Source organism: Sarcophilus harrisii, chromosome 3, assembly GCF_902635505.1.
Source record: "Sarcophilus harrisii chromosome 3, mSarHar1.11, whole genome shotgun sequence".
NCBI classification, from domain to species: domain Eukaryota; kingdom Metazoa; phylum Chordata; class Mammalia; order Dasyuromorphia; family Dasyuridae; genus Sarcophilus; species Sarcophilus harrisii.
The window spans coordinates 232,822,381-232,841,451 of record NC_045428.1 but is presented as its reverse complement, the minus strand read 5'-3'; the positions used below and the strand labels follow the sequence as shown (position 1 = coordinate 232,841,451).

Sequence of the window (19,071 nt, the reverse complement as noted above, 5' to 3'; positions counted from 1 at the left end):
TTTTTTTTTTGAGAGTACCACCATACTTTCAGTAACTCAGATTCATAGAACCTTGGAGTCATCCTCTATTTTTCTTCATCCCTCATTTCATCTCACCACAAATAATTGCAAAATCATTTAAAAAATTCTACCATTAAATTATTTCTCAAATATACTTCCCTTTTCTGTACTCATTCAAATGACATCCTAGTTCAGAAAGTGGATTATTGCAGCATCTATTTTGTTAATGTCTTTCTTGTTGTCTTTCTTTTCTGTAATACATCCATTACTTTGTTCACAGTTTAAAATTCTTATGATACATGTTCTGGCCATGTTCCAATCTTATTCAAAATCTTTCAGTGTCTCCCTATTGCCTCTAGAATAAAACATGAACAGTTTGGAATTTAAATTCCTTTAAAATCTGGTCTTCATTTACCTTGTAAAACATTTCATATCATCATTCTCATCACACTTGAAAACTCTTTTTTTCCCTAAACTTAGATGAAAAGTTTTCCCTGAACTGGATATGCAAATTCCCATCTTCATGCCTTTGCATCATCTTCTTGCCTAAAATGTACTCCCTCTTCACTTTCATCTAGCTTTCTTAAAACTTCATTTCAGAAACTTTCTTCTTAAAACATTTTCTAGCTTATAGTATGTTCTCTAGTTAATACTTTCTGCCTGATCAAATTAGTATGTACTTACTTCTCTGTGCATGTATATATGTGGTGTCTCCTCAATTGAAGACACATTTCTCAATGATAGGATCACTTTCTTCTCTTCTTAGCAACTGGCATGATAATTTGCTTATAATAATTGCTTAGTAATTAATGAAATTGAATTGAACTGACTACATTTTCTAGTTGTTTGGGAAAAAATACCAATCATTAGAAGATAGCAATAAGGACAGAAACATTAGAAGTAGAAGAGTTTAGGGCTTTGGAATGGGGACAAAAGGGAAGGAAAAAAGATGAAGGAGATGAAGGCTTCTATGAAATAATAATAGCTTTTAGGGGGAAAAGCAGTATTGTAAAGTAAAATTAGTGTTTCATTTCAAACCAGTAGACATGGATTTAAATTCCCATATTGCTACTTAAAACTTATATGATTTTAGCTCAGTTATCTAATCTCTCTGAACCTCAATTTCCACTTCTCAAGAATGAGATGATTTCTCCAGGGGATGTCTAAAACTCATTACAATTCTAAATTGTATAATCTGAAAGCAATAAAAGAAATGAATAAATGAATATATACATAATAGATATTGTTAATGAACTTATGTTATATCTAAATTATACAATATATTTGTACTTTTACATGCATATATTACATTCATTGTTGTTGTTCAGTCATTACTATCACGTCCAACTTTTCATAATCCTATTTGGGGTTTTCTTGTTAAATATCCTGAAGTGGTTTATCATTTCCTTGTCTACTTCATTTTACAGATAAGGAAAACTGAGACAAACATCAAGTGACCTGTTTAATATCAAACATACAGTAAGTGTCTGAGACTAGATTTGAACTCAGGTAATACGAAAGTTTCATTTTTTACAAGGCAAATGGAGTTAAGGGACTTGCCCAGGGTCACATAGCTAGTAAGTATTTAAGTCTCTGAGGTTACATTTGAACTCAGGTGCTGTTGACTCCAGGGTTGATGCTCTATCTACTTTACCATCTAGTTTCCCCAAGAAAGTTATTTTAACCTCAAAATATTAGTATTTGTGCTATATAGTCACTGGGAAAATCTTGTCATATTTGGTCCTAACTTTAGAGGTAATTAATAAATATAAAGGAGTTAAATTCCAAAGGAATTTTGGCAACTCACATATACTGCAACATTTGGTTTAATTTGTATTGGCATATTAAAAGGTTCATATGATTGCATATGATCTGTCCAAATTAAAAAAAAAAAAAAGAATTAGCTTCATAGGTTTATTCCAGAGTGTAAGATAATATAAGTAATGCTCTGGGCTGGTCTTGGCTGAGATCAGTTTGGAAAGTTTAGATTCAATGTTGGAATAAATGAGACACTCAAAAGTTTTTCAACATTTTTTAAAATTACTTAGCAGTAGCAAGAGAAAGATATCAACAAAAATAATTTAAGTTGATTCATGTAAGTGAAACTCCCTAGCTGAATTACCTGTCACTATGTATTACTCATGAATCACGATGCTCCTGGAGCATCTTGTGGCTCCTTTGTACTCAGGGAATGAGGAAGTAATATCAGGATATCAGGATTGTAAACCTATAATCTCCTGATCCAATGAAGTTTTAAGGCAAGAGAAAATCCTACAATAATCCCTTTATTAGATAGTCCATGATACCTAAGCAGAAAAAAAAGACCAATATCATTAATAAATATTAAAACAAATGTTTTAAGTAAAACATGTCAAAATATTACATAGCTTAACCATTAAACTGTTCATGAAGGTTTGACTTTATAGAAGATATGAAGGCATAGTTCAACATTAGGAAAACAATCTATATAATGATTGATATTAAAAAATGGAGATTTTCCAAACCAGAACTGATAATTAGCACAGAGACACAGTATCAAGTAACCATAGTAAGTGGTTACTTGAAGAGCTTCTGATTTTAATAGCTTGTCACAAATATTGCTGTATCCATAACTTCAGAAGATAAAAAGGAAGAAGGAAAAGTTATGGCACTAATTAGACAATCTGCTTGAAGTAGTATCCATATTTTTTCCCCAGGAACATGTTAAAGAAAACCAATCCAGCCACTTGTATGAGGATTTGCATACAGAAGTGCTTGAAGTTAAGTACTGGAGTACACTAGCAATTATCTTAAGATGTTATCCATTTTAGGCCACTACTACAGGTTTTGGGTTATGAGGGCTGAAAAGGAATTATGGATCCAAAAGAAAAAATTGGAAAAGTTGAAGCTTTATAACAATTACCCTAAACAAAACTTTACATTTAATTTTACCCTGTTGCTACAGGCTGGGTTGTTATGATGGCTGATCTGCCACTGAATAGCTGTAAAAGAAAATCAACAAAGGATTGCTTCAGTGATTTTCAGTGCTATTTATTGGAGTTTGTATCTTGAGGCTGCTGCTGCCTGTTGGGATAACGACACATGATGGGTGATTAAAGTGCAAGTGTTTAAATCAAAGCCCTACTGAAGGTCTGAAGAGACAGCAAGCAGCACTCAGAGCTTGTTCATCTTACAGATAGCTCATTAGGACAAAAAAGGGTGGGGGTGCATTCTATTAACAAGAACAAGTGTTTGTGTCTAGGGAACCTTTTACATGTTTGCAGAATTTACCAGAGCTGCTCTTAGACAGCAGCAGAAGAAAGGCAAATTGGGAATAGAATATAATCCATCACAGTTTTTCCAATGACTGGGGAGAAAAATTCTAGGCATATATTTACATATACATAGTTTTCCATCCCTGTCCAATCCTCCTCAAAAGTTAAGCAAAGTGAAAAGATAATTAATAACATTCAAGACAAAGTTGTTTTTATAGACCTCTAAATCCTCTTGGCACTCCTATATTTGCATTTCTCCATTTGTTGTGTGTATGTGTGTTTTTCGTTTTTTGGGGGGGATAGGGGAGAGTTTTGGTGAGGTAGGGAAGAGTGATAAAAAGAAATCTGGAGAGGAGGAAATGCAAGTACATTAACATTACTACATTTTTTTCCTTGGATATTCACTTTTTAAAAGCAAAATTCAAAATGGCTCACTGGCAATTCTTGGCATTATATTCTTTACTAGAAGGGAAGATATGAAAGCTATCAAATTATGGCACTTTGGTGAGAATAATATTCTAGTAAAGGCAGGAACTTCAAAATGGTTCTTTATTAGAGCAGAGAACAATTGAGTAAGCAGAAAAGAAAGTTAAATCAAGATGGTCAATGGAGGTAAAGATGAAGAGATAAAACCAAGAAAGTGTGACAGTATCCTGATAGAAGATGTTGGAGAAGAAAACTTGTAATGGATCTTTACTCATTAAAGCTTCCAATGCTAGTCACACCATATTTTTAAAAATTACTTGGGAGAAAATTAGTCAAACTGCCTTTTCATTGCAAAAGGATGATAATAACTTGTGAAGAGTTGATGTGTCAGCTTTCTTTATTCTCTTGTTTCATTTCTAATTGCAAGTAGTTATACATGTATGGTCATGCAAAATATTTCTAATTGATCACATTGTGAAAGAAATCTAGATTAAAAAAAACCCTCAAAAAATAAAATAAAAATAGTACACTTTAATATATATTCAAACACAATCAGTTCTTTGGGGAGGCATAGCATTTTTCATCATAAGTCCTTCAGAGTTTCCTTGGATCATTGTATTGCTGAGAACACTAAAGTCATTCATAACTGATGATCTTACAATATTGCTGTTACTTTGTTTATAGTACATTTCATTTTGCATCAGCTCATGTAATTCCATGTTTTTCTGAAAGAATTCTGCTCATCATTTCTTAGAATATGTTAGTATTACATCATAACCATACCACATTTTATTTAGCTATTATCTAACTGATGGGCATAACTTCAATTGCTATAAATATTTTTATCCTTTTCCTTTTTTTGATCAAATATTTAAATGATTGTCATGAAAAAGATTTGTTTTGCTTGATCCTAGAAGGCAAATGTAGGATAACTGCAGATGAGCTCAATTTAAGGAAAAATTCAGTAAGAATTAAAATAGTGCAAATATGACAATTGATTCTTTGGTGTAGAGTTTTATTAAGATTCTGAGGTAGAGAATCTGAGTCTTCTTACCATCTTCATATTCATCATGCAAAGCACTTACCTATCTGTGTTTCAGTTTCTTCTTTAAAATAACAGGTTTGGACTAGGCTGGGTGTTTTTTTTTAATATTTTGTGTATATTGTTGGACTTATCTAGCAGTCTCCTAAAGCAGTCTCCCTTCTTGGAATAATGTATGTATATATGTATATATATATATGACATTTAAGATTGCAAAGAAAACCAATTATTTTGAAAAATAGTTATCATTTCTTTTTTACATTGACAGATTCCAGTTTAAGAATTCATAATCTTAATACACCATGGGTAATACACCATGACCAAGCAGGTTTTATACCAGGAATTCAGGGCTGGTTTGCTATTAGGAAAACTATTAACATAATTGACTAAATCAATAACAAAACTAAAGAAAATAATGATTGTCTCAATAAATGCAGAAAAAGCATTTGACAAAATCTAACACCCATTCCTAGTAAAAACACTAGACAGTACAGGGATAAATGGAGTTTTCCTTAAAATGATCAGTAGCATCTATTTAAAATAATCAGCATATACATAATGTGCAATGGGGATAAACTAGAACCATTTCCAATAAGATTAGAGGTGAAACAAGGTTGCTCACTATCACCATTGTATTAGAAATATTAGCTTTGGCAATAAGAGAAGAAAGAGAGATTATAGGAATTAGAGTAGGTAAAGGAGAAACCAAATTATCACTCGTTACAGATGATATAGTGATATTCTTAGAAAATCCTAGAGAACCAACTGAAAAACTGCTAGAAACAATTCACAACTTTAGCAAAGTTGCAGAATACAAAAAAATCCACATAAATCATCAGCATTTTTATATATTACCAACAAAATCCAGCAGCAAGAGATACAAAGATAAATTAAATTCAAAATAACTGTCTATTGTATAAAATATCTGGGAATCTATTTGCCAAAGGAAAGTCAGGAACTATATGAACACAACTACAAAACACTTTCCACACAAATAAACTGAGATTTAATCAGCTGGAAAAATATCAAGTGCTCATGGGTATGCCAAGAGAATATATATAACAATATATATAACATATATAACATAATATATAACAATACTACCTAAATTAATCTACGTATTCTGTGCCATACCAAGAAATTATTTTGCAGATCTAAAAAAAATAATAACAAATTTCATCTGGAAGAACAAAAGATGAAGAAATTAATGGGGAAAATGCAAATTAATACCTAGATATACCAGACCTAAAACTATATTATAAAGCTGTGGAGATCAAAACCATTTGGTCAATCAGTGGAATAGGTTAGGTTCACAAGACACTATAGTCAATTTTTTACATTCAAGAATTCTTATAAAGACCTCATTTCTAAAAAAAATATAGAGAATTGACTCAAATTTATAAGAATATAAGCCATTCTCCAAATGATAAATGGTAAAAGGATATGAACAAACAATTTTCAGATGAAGAAACTGAAATCATTTCTAGTCATGAAAGTTGATCTAAATCATTATTGATCAGAAAAATGAAAACTAAGACAACTCTGAAGTACCACTGCATACTTCTCAGATTTTCTGAGATGTCAGGAAAAGATAATTATAAATGTTGGAGGAGACGTGGAAAAACTGGGACACTAATATATTGTTGGTGGAGTTATAAACTGATTCAACCATTCTGGAGAGCAATTTGGAACTATAGCCTTTTGGTTATCAAATTGTGCATATCCTTTGATCCAGCGTGTAGGGAAAAGGACCCACATGTGCAAAAATGTTTGTGGCAGCCTTTTTGTTTAGTAGCAAGGAACTGGAAACTGAGTGGATGACCATTAATTGGAGAATGGCTAAATAAGTTATGGTATATGAATGCTATGGAATATTACTGTTCTATAAGAAATGATCAGCAGGATGTTTTCAGAGAGGTGGGGAGACGCTTTCATGAACAGATGTTAAATGAAGTGAGCAGAACCAGAAGATCATTCTACATGGAAGCAGCAAGATTATACATGGATGTGGCTCTTTCAACAACGAAATGATTCAGAAGAATTCCAATCTTATGATGAAGAAAGCCATCTGCACCCAGATTGAGGACTGGGAATTGAGTGTGAATGACAACATAGTATTTTCATTCTTTTTGTTGTTGTGCAGCATGATAATTGTGGAAACATGTATAGAAGAATTGCATGTTTTATATATATATTATTTGCTGTTTAGGGGAGGTGGTGGGGAAGAGAGGGAAAAATTTGTAATGCAACGTTTTGCAAGGGTGAATGTTTAAAACTACCTATGAATATGTTTTCAAAATAAAAAGATTTAATAAAAAAAGCTCCTAATCTAAGTGATTTTGAAGATCCCTTTTTATCTTAGGAAATGTTGACTAAAAGAGGAAAAAAATAAATTGGCTCAATTTTATTCCATCATAATTACTTTTTCATTTTTATAAAAATCTAGTCTAGACTGAGTCAGATTTTAGGGTTTCTTAGGATTTCATAATAACTTAATTTTTTTTCTGCTTAAGCATTTTTAGGATTTGTGTATGATAAGCAATGGTATATAAATATACTGAAGGCATGTATTTTGTATCCTCAAGACCTAATACAATATAATTCAAATAGTAGGATTTCAATTCATGTTTGTCTAACTTATTTGTTACGAGCACTGAGTAGAGTTCGATGTTCTTATTTCATAGTATATGACAATATAACAACATAAGCTTGCAGGTTGAAATAACAAAAGGAAATAGTCATAGAAAGAGAGTCAAAAAATGAAATTTTGATGCTCATGTCATAAGCTATTTGTTACAATCATATTCAGTTTGAAGAAAAAATACAATCAACCATTCACTGATAGTTGTCTATTTCTGCTTCTCTCTAGAAAGAAACTTCATAGGGTGAATTTGCAGTTTGGAGAATCTCTTAAGGTATATTCAGTTAATAGAAAGAAGTCCCACAGAGTTTTGATACAAAAAGTGAAAATGGTGGTTTAGCGAGTTATTTGATTTGAAGATTGATAATATAGGACATGAGTAAAGCAAAGAAAGTCACAAAACTGAGAACAACATATAGAAACAACAGACAGATGTGGATTATTTCTGAGAAAGATTATAGATTATCAAATGTCACTAATACAAAATTGATTATAGGTGATGTGAATAGACCAAAATGGTATCCTAGAGCCTTATCATTTTACTTAGATGGGTTTCAGGAACAATAAGTAATTTATTGTCTATTTTATTAAAGTTAATGTTGAATATCACATATGCACACAAATGCATGCAAATACACACATTTTATTGTAAAGGGCTGAAACTCTTGAGTTAATACACTGAGGCTGGACAACCGAGCACTTAAGGCTAATTACCAATTAGACAATACTCTATAAGCATATGCTCAGAAAATGGCCCTTCCCACTATTTTGTGCTGGCTCTATAACTGATGTATATAGAGAATTGTAGGAGGGAGTAAGGGGTGGAGTAAGACTAGCAGGGTCACTTTTAGGTGGGAGATGAAGAGGAGAGGTCGTGGAGAACCTGCATCCATCCAATTCACTCCTACCCCAAAGACGAAGAATAAAGACCAAGGACTTTTGCTTATCCTGACTCCAGCTGATTCTAAGGTATCCAGGATGCTAACTCAGTCTTCACATTTGGTGCCCAACGTGTGGACCAAGGGCCCTAATTTCATTGAAGAAGTCCCCAGTGACCAGGAAATAGGGTGAGTATTTTAATAGACAGGGAACTTACTTTGTTAAGGGCTAAACTAGTAACCTTTTCTAGCTAAAATGGGGCAAATATTAGGAAAAGATTCTCCCCCAGTGCCAGCCCCACCTCCACCCTGAGTGGGTGCTATAGAAAGCATAGTTAAGTTGATCAAGGGACAAGGTTTAATTATAACTTGGTTGCAGATCTTTAGATTCTTGGGTATATTAGAACACATGCCCCCTTGGTTTTTAAAGGAAGAAGATGTAGGGCCAGATAATTGGAAACTAGTCGGAGATCAGCTATGTGAATACTACAATGATAAAGGTCCTAGTTCAATTTCCAAGGAAACATTCTATATATACAACATAATATAATTGACCTTAAAGAATCCTGCAAGTTATAGAAAAAAGAAAAAATTTAAGACAGCCAGATGAGTAAGTGTGAGGAAAAAGAGGAAGACAATGAACAGACTAATGGCTCTATCACCAGAGAGCATAAGGAGTTAAGTGAAGATGAAGGGTGTAGCAAAGAGTGTGGTGATTCTGGCTCTCACAAGGTAGCTTCAATCCCCCCCCCCCCTAAACTGGAACAGATTATTGACATGCCCCCATCAACATGGATGGAGGGAGGAGGAGTAGTGGGAAGGGCAGTGATATCACCAGCACTTCCTCCTAAGCAATTACCCCCTCCTATGACTAGATTGCAAAAGGCAGTACTTAAAGCCACAGAAGAAGGGCAGGATGTAGCTGATTTGAAAATAGGAATGTATCCTGTGATTCAATAGTTTAATTCTTCAGGTCAAGAAAATAAAAGATACACTCCTTTTGATATAGAAATTCTCAAAGACCTGAAAAAGGCTTGTACTCTTTATGGGGCTACATCAGCTTATGTTAAGATGTTATTACAGAATTTGGCTTATGAAGTCTTAACCCCTAGGGACTGGAAATCTATAACAAGGACATGCTTAGAACCTGGACAAAACTTGTGGCTTTCTGAATATAGTGAGCTCTGTAGGATACAAGCCCAACAAAATAGTCATAGTGGAGTTAATCCTCCAATCACCTATGACCAACTAACAGGTGTAAGTTCTTATGCAGAAATTTCAGTACAGATTAATTACCCCATAGCAACATATGAGCAAATTGCTGCTGCTGCTGTCAAAGCATGGGCTTTTCTCCCCAGTAAAAATGACAAGGGTGAGGCCTTCACAAAAATTGCACAAGGGTCAAATGAACCCTTTGCTGATTTTGTGGGATGTTTGCAGATAGCTGTCATACAAACTAATGGTGAAAATGCAGTAACAGACATTATGATAAGGCAACTTGCTAAAGAAAATGCTAATGAGGTTTGTAGAAGAATTATACTAGGACTACACCAGAATGCTCCTTTAGAGGAGATCATAAGACACTGTGCCTCAGTGGGTACAACCTTTTATAGCCAGGCCATGATGCAGATTTCCCAAGATCTGAACATGGGGAGATAGGGTCCCTTTTGGCGAGGGACTTCCAGAGAGACTCATTAATGCTTTCAATATGATAAAGTAGGGCATCTGAAAGCTCAGTGTTGGCATAGAGACAGAGTGAGAAAACAGGGTGGGAGAACAAGACCCAATACCCCATGTCCAAAATGCAACAGAGGCTTCCACTGGGCATCAGAATGTAGACTGATTCAGGGAAATGTGATGAGGTGCTCAGCCCCAGGGCCCAAGACAAAAAATACTTGGGGCACGATGGCAGCCGATGCTATACTCAGAGAGTGCCTAGAAGTTCAATACCCAGACATGACCAGTCAGCCAGGAAGCAATTTGATGGGAGAAAGGGATTACAATTGGGAAGAATAGAGTTGTATGCAGCTGGATCTACTGAGACACCCCCTAGAGAGGTGAAATCTGTTCCTCTCCAGCCTATGGATCCCTTGCCTCCAGGCAGAGTAGGCTTGACCATTTTACTCCTGAGAGTACTTACAAAACAGTGTCCATCCATACACTGATGTGGGAAACTGAGGAATGTGTAGGTAATAGCCCAGTCACTAATACAGGTAGACAATGTGTGGCTTATCAACCAGGAGAAATAGTAGCATTGGGTTTACTGGTACAGACTGATAAGCAATCTGGTAGTAGTCGCCCAGATTCTGACTCTAAGCAACAAAATCCAGGAATATATTGGACAGCAGCTGTGACAGTTGACCGACATATACTCATTATCTATATAAATGGTATATTATTAGGAGGATTGATAGACAAGGGTGCAGATCGTACAATCATTAGAGGTGTCAACTGGACCCGTCACTGGCCAAAGATTAAAGCAGACACCTACATGTCTGTTGTAGGAGGATCAATAGCAGCTGAAATTAGTGCTACTGCTTTGAGAGGGACATTTGAAGATGAAACAGGAAGAATCTCCTTTTATAGTTGAAAAAATCCCCATCAATCTGTGGGGAAGAGACAATTTTACAACAATTAGGATTAAAAATGAGTACTTCAGTTTTTTAGGCAGGGCTGTTGTTGAAGGCCTGCCAACACTTTCACCTGTTTCAATCCAATGAAAAACTAATACATCAGTGTGGATAGAACAATGGTCCTTAAGTAGCGATAAAATTCAGGCCTTATTAGATATAATACAGGAGCAACTTGATCAAGGACACTTACAACCTTTTCTAAGTCCTTGAAATTCCCCAGTATTTGTTGTAAGAAAGAAATCTGGAAAATGGAGGATGTTGATGGATTTAAGAAAGGTAAATGAACAGATGGAAACTATGGGAACTCTTCATCCTGGACTTCCATCTCCTACTCAATTGCCTAGAAAATGGCCTCTTTGGGTTATAGACATTAAGGATTGTTTCTATTCTATCTCTCTAAATAAGGAGGATATGAAAAGATTTGCCTTTTCAGTGCCCAGCATTAACCTAGCTGAGCCTTATAAAAGATATGAATGGACAGTTTTGCCACAGGGAATGAAAAATAGCCCTACTTTGTGTTAAATGTATGTTGCTGCTCCTCTTATTCCAGTAAGAAAAGCATTTCCAAAAGTTATGTTATTACATTACATGGATGATATATTGGGATGTGAAAGTGTTAGAATTAAGAAATGGGATGTGCACTTGAGGGACAAATGTTAGAAGCATGTCTACAAAAGACCATGGAAACACTAAGGAATGACAAATTGTACATAGCTCCAGGAAAAATTCAAAGACATGCTCATTTTCAATATTTAGGATGTGGAGTATATCCTAAGGTGCTTATAGTACAAAAACATTCCTTAAGAACAGAGAAGCTAAACACCTCAAATGACTTTCAGAATTGATAGGAGATATCCAATGGATGTGTCCAGGGTTAGGTTTGACTACCTATCAATTGCAGCCATTATATGACATTTTAAGGGGAGGCAGTGCTTTAAACTCACCATGCCATCTTATAAAAGAAGCTCAAGAGGCTTTGAGAGAAGTTGAACTGGCTTTATCCAATGTCATTGAAAGTGTCATTTCTGCCACCATCTCCTTCACTCTGGTGTCACATGAAGAGGTGGTCTTAGTTCTTAAGATTGTTTTCTCTGTTATCTAACACTTATATTCAATCTCTCCTTGTCTACTGTTTCCTTCCTTATAGTACATGTCAATGTTTCTCCTTCAGAGAAAAATCACTTGATTGTTTTGAGAAGGAGAATTGTAAGGTTTTGTTTCTACAGTTCAGTCTCACAACTTCCATCTCTGTTGCCATAGTAGAAAAGAATGTGATGTAAGTTTAGGATCAGTACATCCTGGCTAAAGAGAGTTAAAGAATATCTTAAGTCAATCAGAAGTAACTGCAGGTGCTAGTTAAGTACAAACGATCCTTATTTATATTCTGGACAAGCAAAAATTTTAATTGAGCATGTGTAGTACACTTCGTATATATTAACTTCTATTCTCTTAAGGAGGAGACACTCACATTTTCGAACATAGAATGATGTACCAAGGGGAGAGGGAACATGGAAACATATCTAGAATATATGTAGAGGCAGTGTCATGAAATGTTAGATTTTTGAAGGTTCTCCTAATGTGGAAATTCTGAGAAGGGCTAAAGCAGGGCAAGATTATAGAATATGACTGCTGATTTTGGCCTCTATAAACTATGTGTTGTGCTCTTTAAAAAGGGGTATTATGTCTGTGTCTTGCAGGAAATGGAATACAGTTTTCCACCACTCACTCCAAGAATTTATTTGGGTCTGAAGTTTTCATTTCTAATCACTATCCTATATCTCTTATACCATTTATGTTCACACCACTTCTCACCCTTTTGTTAAACTTTTCACAGTCAAGTTTCTGACCTCTCCATTCAACTGAAACTACTTTCTCTAAAGTTACTAATGATCAATACTAAGGTCAATAAAATGGCCTTTTGTCAATCCTTATTGTTCTCCTTTCTGCTATCTTTGACACTTTTATATACCGTCTTCTCCTTAACATTCTATTCTCTAGATTTTGAAAGGACACTATTCTCTCCTGGTTCTATTTATCAAACCGCTCTTCAGTGTTCTTTGCTAGATCTTCATCCAGGACATACTCTCTATCCACAGATGTCCTATAGGACTTTGTCCTGGGATCTCTTCTCTTCTCTCTCTATACTATTTCATTTGAAGACCTCTTCAGTCACAGTATTTTATGATCATCACTGTGCTGATGATTCTCAGATCTACTTATTATGCCCCAATTTTTTGTTGAGCTCCAGCCTTTCATTTCCAACTGCCTTTCATTCATCTCAACTTAGATATGTTCAAAATACCCTTAAACTTTCTCACTCTTCAAATTTCCTCATCATTCTCAAGGACACCACTATTCTATTAGTCCTCAATACCTTTATGTTGCAATCAAACTGGAAAATGTATCTTATTTTCACTTTTATGCAGTTGGTCAAATTGTTTCCTATGACTAGAATATTCTCCCTACTCAATTCAAATATTACTTCATTAAGCTTTTCATGATTTCCCAAGTAGGGAGAATCTTTCCCCGTCCATTTACATAAGATTTTCTTTGGTAATTCTTTGAAACCTTGAAACCTTTATGTTACTTGAGTGTGTTTGTGTGTAAACATATATGTATGCATCTTGCTATGTGTATATATGTCTATATACATATGTACACATGTGCATATGTATGTAGCTGATGTCATTTTACTATATAAACATATCTACACATGTATGTTAGGTATGTTTATGTAGTAAAAGGATATCAGCTACACACATATGCACATGAATATATTAACGTGTGTGTGTGTGTGTGAGAGAGAGAGAAAGAGAGAGAGAAAGAGAGAGAGAAAGAGAGAGAGAGAGAGAGAGAGAGAGAGAGAAAGAGAGAGAGAGAGAGAGAGAGAGATCTCCATAGTAGACTATAATCTCTTTGGGACTATGGCCTATGGATATTTAATTTTGCATCTTCCCTTAGTTCACAATATGATTACTATAGAAAAGTCTCCCACTGCATGTAGGACCATATCGAGTCATTCTGATCTATATTTTGCCACAGGACCCAGATGACTCAAGAGAGTGAGGCTGGTAACTTTGAATAGCCCAACTTACTTCTTTCCAATTTTTTTGGAAGTTATAAAAATCACCTTCTTGATGTCATGGTCCTTTTTGAGAAAGAAGGACAAACCCTTTTTCTTTCCTTCCCTTCCTCCCTTCCTTTTCTCCTTCCTTCCTGTGTTCCTCCTCCCTTCTTCTCTTCCTTCCTTCCTTCTTGCCTCTCTTCCTTTCTCACTCTGTCCAAAAAGACAATCATACACTTACCTACAGGTACTCTGCCCAGAGGAATATAAATTCCAAGTACTAAAACCTTTTAAGATATCTTGGTATTTTTTATAGGCTAGATTTCTTTTCTTTTTCTTTTCTTTTCTTTCTTTCTTTTTCTTTTTTCTTTTCTTTTTTTTTTTTTTTTTTGGCTGAGGCAATTGGGGTTAAGTGACTTGCCCAGGGTCACACAGCCAGGAAGTGTTAAATATCTTGAGGCCAGATTTGAACTTAGGTCTTTCTGACATCAGGGCTGGTGCTCTATCCAATACACCAACCAACTGCTGCTAGATTTCTTTCTTTCTTTCTTTCTTTCTTTCTTTCTTTCTTTCTTTCTTTCTTTCTTTCTTTTTTTTAAAGATCATGCCTTAAACCTCAATCTGACTCTCATAGACTGGCCAACAGCAGGCCCCAGACCAGGCTTATCTTGGTTAATTGTTTGGGTTTTGATGACTCAGAGAGAATGTAAATATTTTTTTCCCTTTTGGACTGAAATCCTGAGGGTTTTCCCCTTCAAGATTGATTTTTTTTGACTAGGTAAAAGAGACCATTTGCAGGCCTTATTTCTTACCTAGCCTTAATCATTGAATGTGTATAGTCTCAGAAAAAAATGAGATCTGGGAAAGACCTTACTTTAAAAAGCCAAATTCTCTCATCACAAACCAAAGCCATCTCCAGTCATTGTGATCTATATCTTGACACTGGATCCAAATAGCTCAGGAGAAGAGAGTAAGGTTGTTCACTTAACACAGCCCTGCTTCATGTAAATCCAATTTATTTGGAAGTCATGACATCACCTTTCTAATGTTATGATCCTCTTCAGGAATAAAGAATAAACAGCAATGTGGAGGTGTTTTACATAATTTCATGTATATAATCTATATTGAATTGCTTACTTTCTTAGGTATTGGGAAGGTGAAGGAAGAAAACTGAAGAACAATTTTACATGAATGTTTAAATGTCTTTACATGTAATTAGGAAAAAACACTATTTAAAATAGGTACTTAGTGAATATACTTATTGTTGAATTAGAAGCAATGGCTAAAAACTACTCATTAGAAGATCAGAAAATGTGAGAAGACATTTGGTGGCAGAAAGAATGAACAGTATGCTTAAAATAGAACATTAAGAATATGTGTAGATTGAGGTCAAGAAATTAGAATAGTGGGAAAGAACAGAGACATTTGATCAAGAAGAAATTGATAGAGCCAAATTCATAGAAGACATGTCATATTTTTAAAATAGTACCAAGTAAAGTAGTTTTTCAAGAAGTCATTATCAAATGTTTGTCTACATGGAATATATTCTTGCCTTCAAGAAATTTCATAACCCATGTAATTGTCTAAGCAAAACATGGAAATCTGATAAGTCCAGAGATTCCATAAGTGTGAAGGGTGGTTCTGACAGAAAATATTTAGAAAATAGATGATCCCAGAATGATCTTTTTAGTGTTTTCACAGTAAGACTCAAACATGATTATTTTATGAACTGATTAGAACTCCTCATTAAACCTCTTGGATATCTCACTTCCTAACATGAATAAAAATCCACTGCTTTAACATGCTGATTTCTCTTGTAGCAAAGCATAAAATTTTGATTATGCAAAAAGAAAAAATTTGCAATCTACTTTATTTATGACTTTGAAATATAATTTGCCTTAGTGGCAGAGAGATTCTGAGAAAGGCACAATGTTAATTCCAAAGTAAGAAGAGTAGGACAAAGTGGCTTACTGATCAATAAACTAGGGAAAAAGTATATTAAACAAATAAATTCAACTAACCTTGTCCTGTGTAATGCAATGGAATTTCAAGCAGCTAAGTGGCAAAGTATATATAGTATTGGGTCCGGAGTCAGGAAGATAGAGTTCAAATCTTACCTCAGTCTCTTATGGATGACCCCAAGGGTCACTTAACCTCTCTTTACTTCAGTTTCCTTAATTGTAAAATGGGGGATAACAATATTATCTCCTTCCCAGAACTATTGTGAGGATCAACTGAGATAAAAATTGTAAAGCAATACAATGCCTGACATATTGTAAGTGGCTATATAAATGATACAATAAATAGATATATAAATATCTGGACTAACAGCATTAGAAATTGGTAGTTACAAGTTAGTAAGAACAATCTTAGACCAAATTGAACAAGAAAAATCTACTATTTGGTAAATTTGCTCTTCCCTTTTCTATTATCTACTTTGTCCTATATTTGATGTTTCAGTTTAGATTTTATTCTTCTGATTTAAAATTCAAAAGAAATCCTGTTATATATATGTTAGTTAAATATTTCAGATAATGTGAGATAAGGGGGTTATTGCTTTTGTTATTTTCCACATGTTTCTCCACATGGCTCTTTCTAAATGTGTCTTAAAAAGAGGCAAGTACAGACAACTGTATCCTCTCTTTCCCCTACCTAAAGAAAGATTTAGGTTTTAATAGGAAGAAAAAATGGTTGAAAGTAGAGGCTGGCCACTCTGCTTTCCATACAGAGAGGACAATGGACTGGAGTTATATCTATCTATTTCTAATAATGTGGAAATGCTTTTCTTATTCAATTGAAATTCCTTATCATTGTTCTTTAAGGGGAAAAGGAGTATCCTAAGTTTAATTCATGACTTAATTTCTTTCCCACCACATGCCATTTCCAATGAACACACGTAGCAAATAACAAAAAAATACATTTCTCAAAGTCAATAGCAAAATAAAAAATCAAAAAGTATACAGATATGAAAATATATACCAAATAATATCGATTAAATTGCTGCCTTTTGGGGAGCAAGATAACTCAGTCCAAACAGAAGAGTTGCAGATTTCACCAATGAAAAAAAAATATTAAAATCTGAAGTGTAGAAAATTGGGGATAGGGACATGAGAGACTGAAATCTTTTTATAATATCATTTATTTCCTGTCTTTCTCTCCCTTTAGGAACTTGAAGAGATGTTGGAGTGATATCTTCTTTCCCACTTTCAACAATTCTATTCTGCAGATTGTGTGCATTGAGCAATTTTGAATACAAATGTAATCTGTGTGTCTTAGACTTGGATTTTCAAAACCGTTCCAAGTCATATTATTATTCACCTTGAAAAATGTTCATTTTTCAAGAAGGAAAGAAGGAAAATGTCCAGAAAAAGCTAAATGCCCCTTTATTCGTATTTCATATCCTTGCCATATTAGAGCAAAATAAACTTTTTGTAAAGTATTTGATGATCTTTAAATTCCTTATTTTATCTCCACATCAAAAGTGAAATAAATGCTAGTATTGAAGCCTCTTTTGACATATTCCAAATATTGATTGCTTTTTAGAAAAGACTAAAGTATAAAGATATATTCTGGGATACAGATCCACTTCCTCTTAATTACATTTTATGGTTGGTCTATTGTAGAGTTTCATGTTTAGTCCCCCCTATTGGGGAGGTCACACTTGTTCTAAGAGATACATGTGTATCTGGCTTATGTATGTGGCTTATAATTTTCATTTTTTGCTGTTCTATACAAACAGAGGAGTTAGATTTCTTTCTATTTCTGCCTTTCTGCATTTGATTTTGAGGTTTTTATGTCATGATACATGGTCAATTTTTGTATAGCTTTCATGAACCACCAAAAAAAAAAGCATACTTTTGTCTCCATTCAATTTTCTCCAAAGATCTATCATGCCCAATTTTTATAACATTATGTTTACCTCCTTAACTTTATATTTCTTGATAGTAATGTTAATAGACATAACAGAATTTGTCTGTTATAAAGTGGATTCAATTAGTTCAATTTCAGAACTCATCATAAATTGATTTATCATTAAAATACTAAAAACTGAATATAATGCACTCAATATTCAAGTAGCCAACTAGCATGAGTCCCAAGGATGCTGTTGAATAGGCTAGCATATTTTTTTGTCATTTGCTTGCCAAATATATGGTTACATAGCAAGCTTCAAAAGAAAGTCTATATGAATTAATATGAAAAAATCTTTTCATATAGAACAGTATGTAAAAGTGAAACCTTGAAGAGAATTGTTTCTATCATTAATTTATAAGATGTTTCCATAATGACTACAGTAAGATATTAAATAAGGTCCTAAAGATATTAGAGACATAAGCATCCCTTAAACTGTACTAGTCTTTATTGTCAATAGAGATAGGAGGCAAAAGTACTTAGTTTCACAGCATTTGCTTTTGCTCATTGTATCTGAATTTTTACGACCTTGTGTATCATATCCATATGATTCATTCAAAGGGTTTTCTTGGCAAAAATACTGGAGTGATGTTCCAGTGGATTAAGGTAAACAGAGGATAAATTACTTGCCCAGGGTCACATAGTAAATATTTCAGGCTGGCTTTGAATTCAGGTCTTCCTCTTGTCAAACCTAGAAGTCTATCATCTAAGCCATCATAAATGCTTATTAAAAAGTGTTAAGTTTTTATTAATTCTCTCTCTCTCTCTCTCTTTACAGAATCAAATAGGAAAGAAAGGGAATGGGGAATAGATAAAGGATGGAGAGAAAAATATAACTTACAAATATGTCACAGTAAACTTTTAGATATTTTAAAGGTCTCTTACTTTTAACAGTGAGGTACATGGATTTGCTGACATCTGCTCCCACATCATTGCTGACCTTGCAGAGATAATATCCACTATCCTCTTCAACAACATGTTTAATCAATAAAGAACCATTTGTGAGAACCTGGATCCGGCCATTTAAGACAATTGGTTGGAACTGAGGAACCCCAGCACCTGGAAAAGAATAAAAAAAGGATAAGCCAAATGTACACAAAAGATAAGTCACTTCAAAGAAGTAAGATTTATAGAAGTGAATTTTATATTAGTATCTTATCAGGTAGCTATGGGATATAGTAATATTCCTTGCTGTGTACCCACTAATATAGGCATACTATGGAA

The 19,071-nt window shown here is 34.2% G+C and overlaps 1 protein-coding gene across 2 annotated transcripts in view; it reads right to left on the bottom strand.

Annotated features, from left to right (window-relative positions):
- DSCAM (DS cell adhesion molecule) overlaps positions 1-19,071 on the bottom strand; it is a 683,895-nt gene that overhangs the window by 241,712 nt on the left and 423,112 nt on the right. For both annotated transcript variants that reach the window (XM_031959192.1, XM_031959191.1), the window contains exon 11: positions 18,733-18,906. In XM_031959192.1, the coding sequence (XP_031815052.1) occupies positions 18,733-18,906 (174 nt within the window). The remainder of the gene's footprint in view (positions 1-18,732; positions 18,907-19,071) is intronic.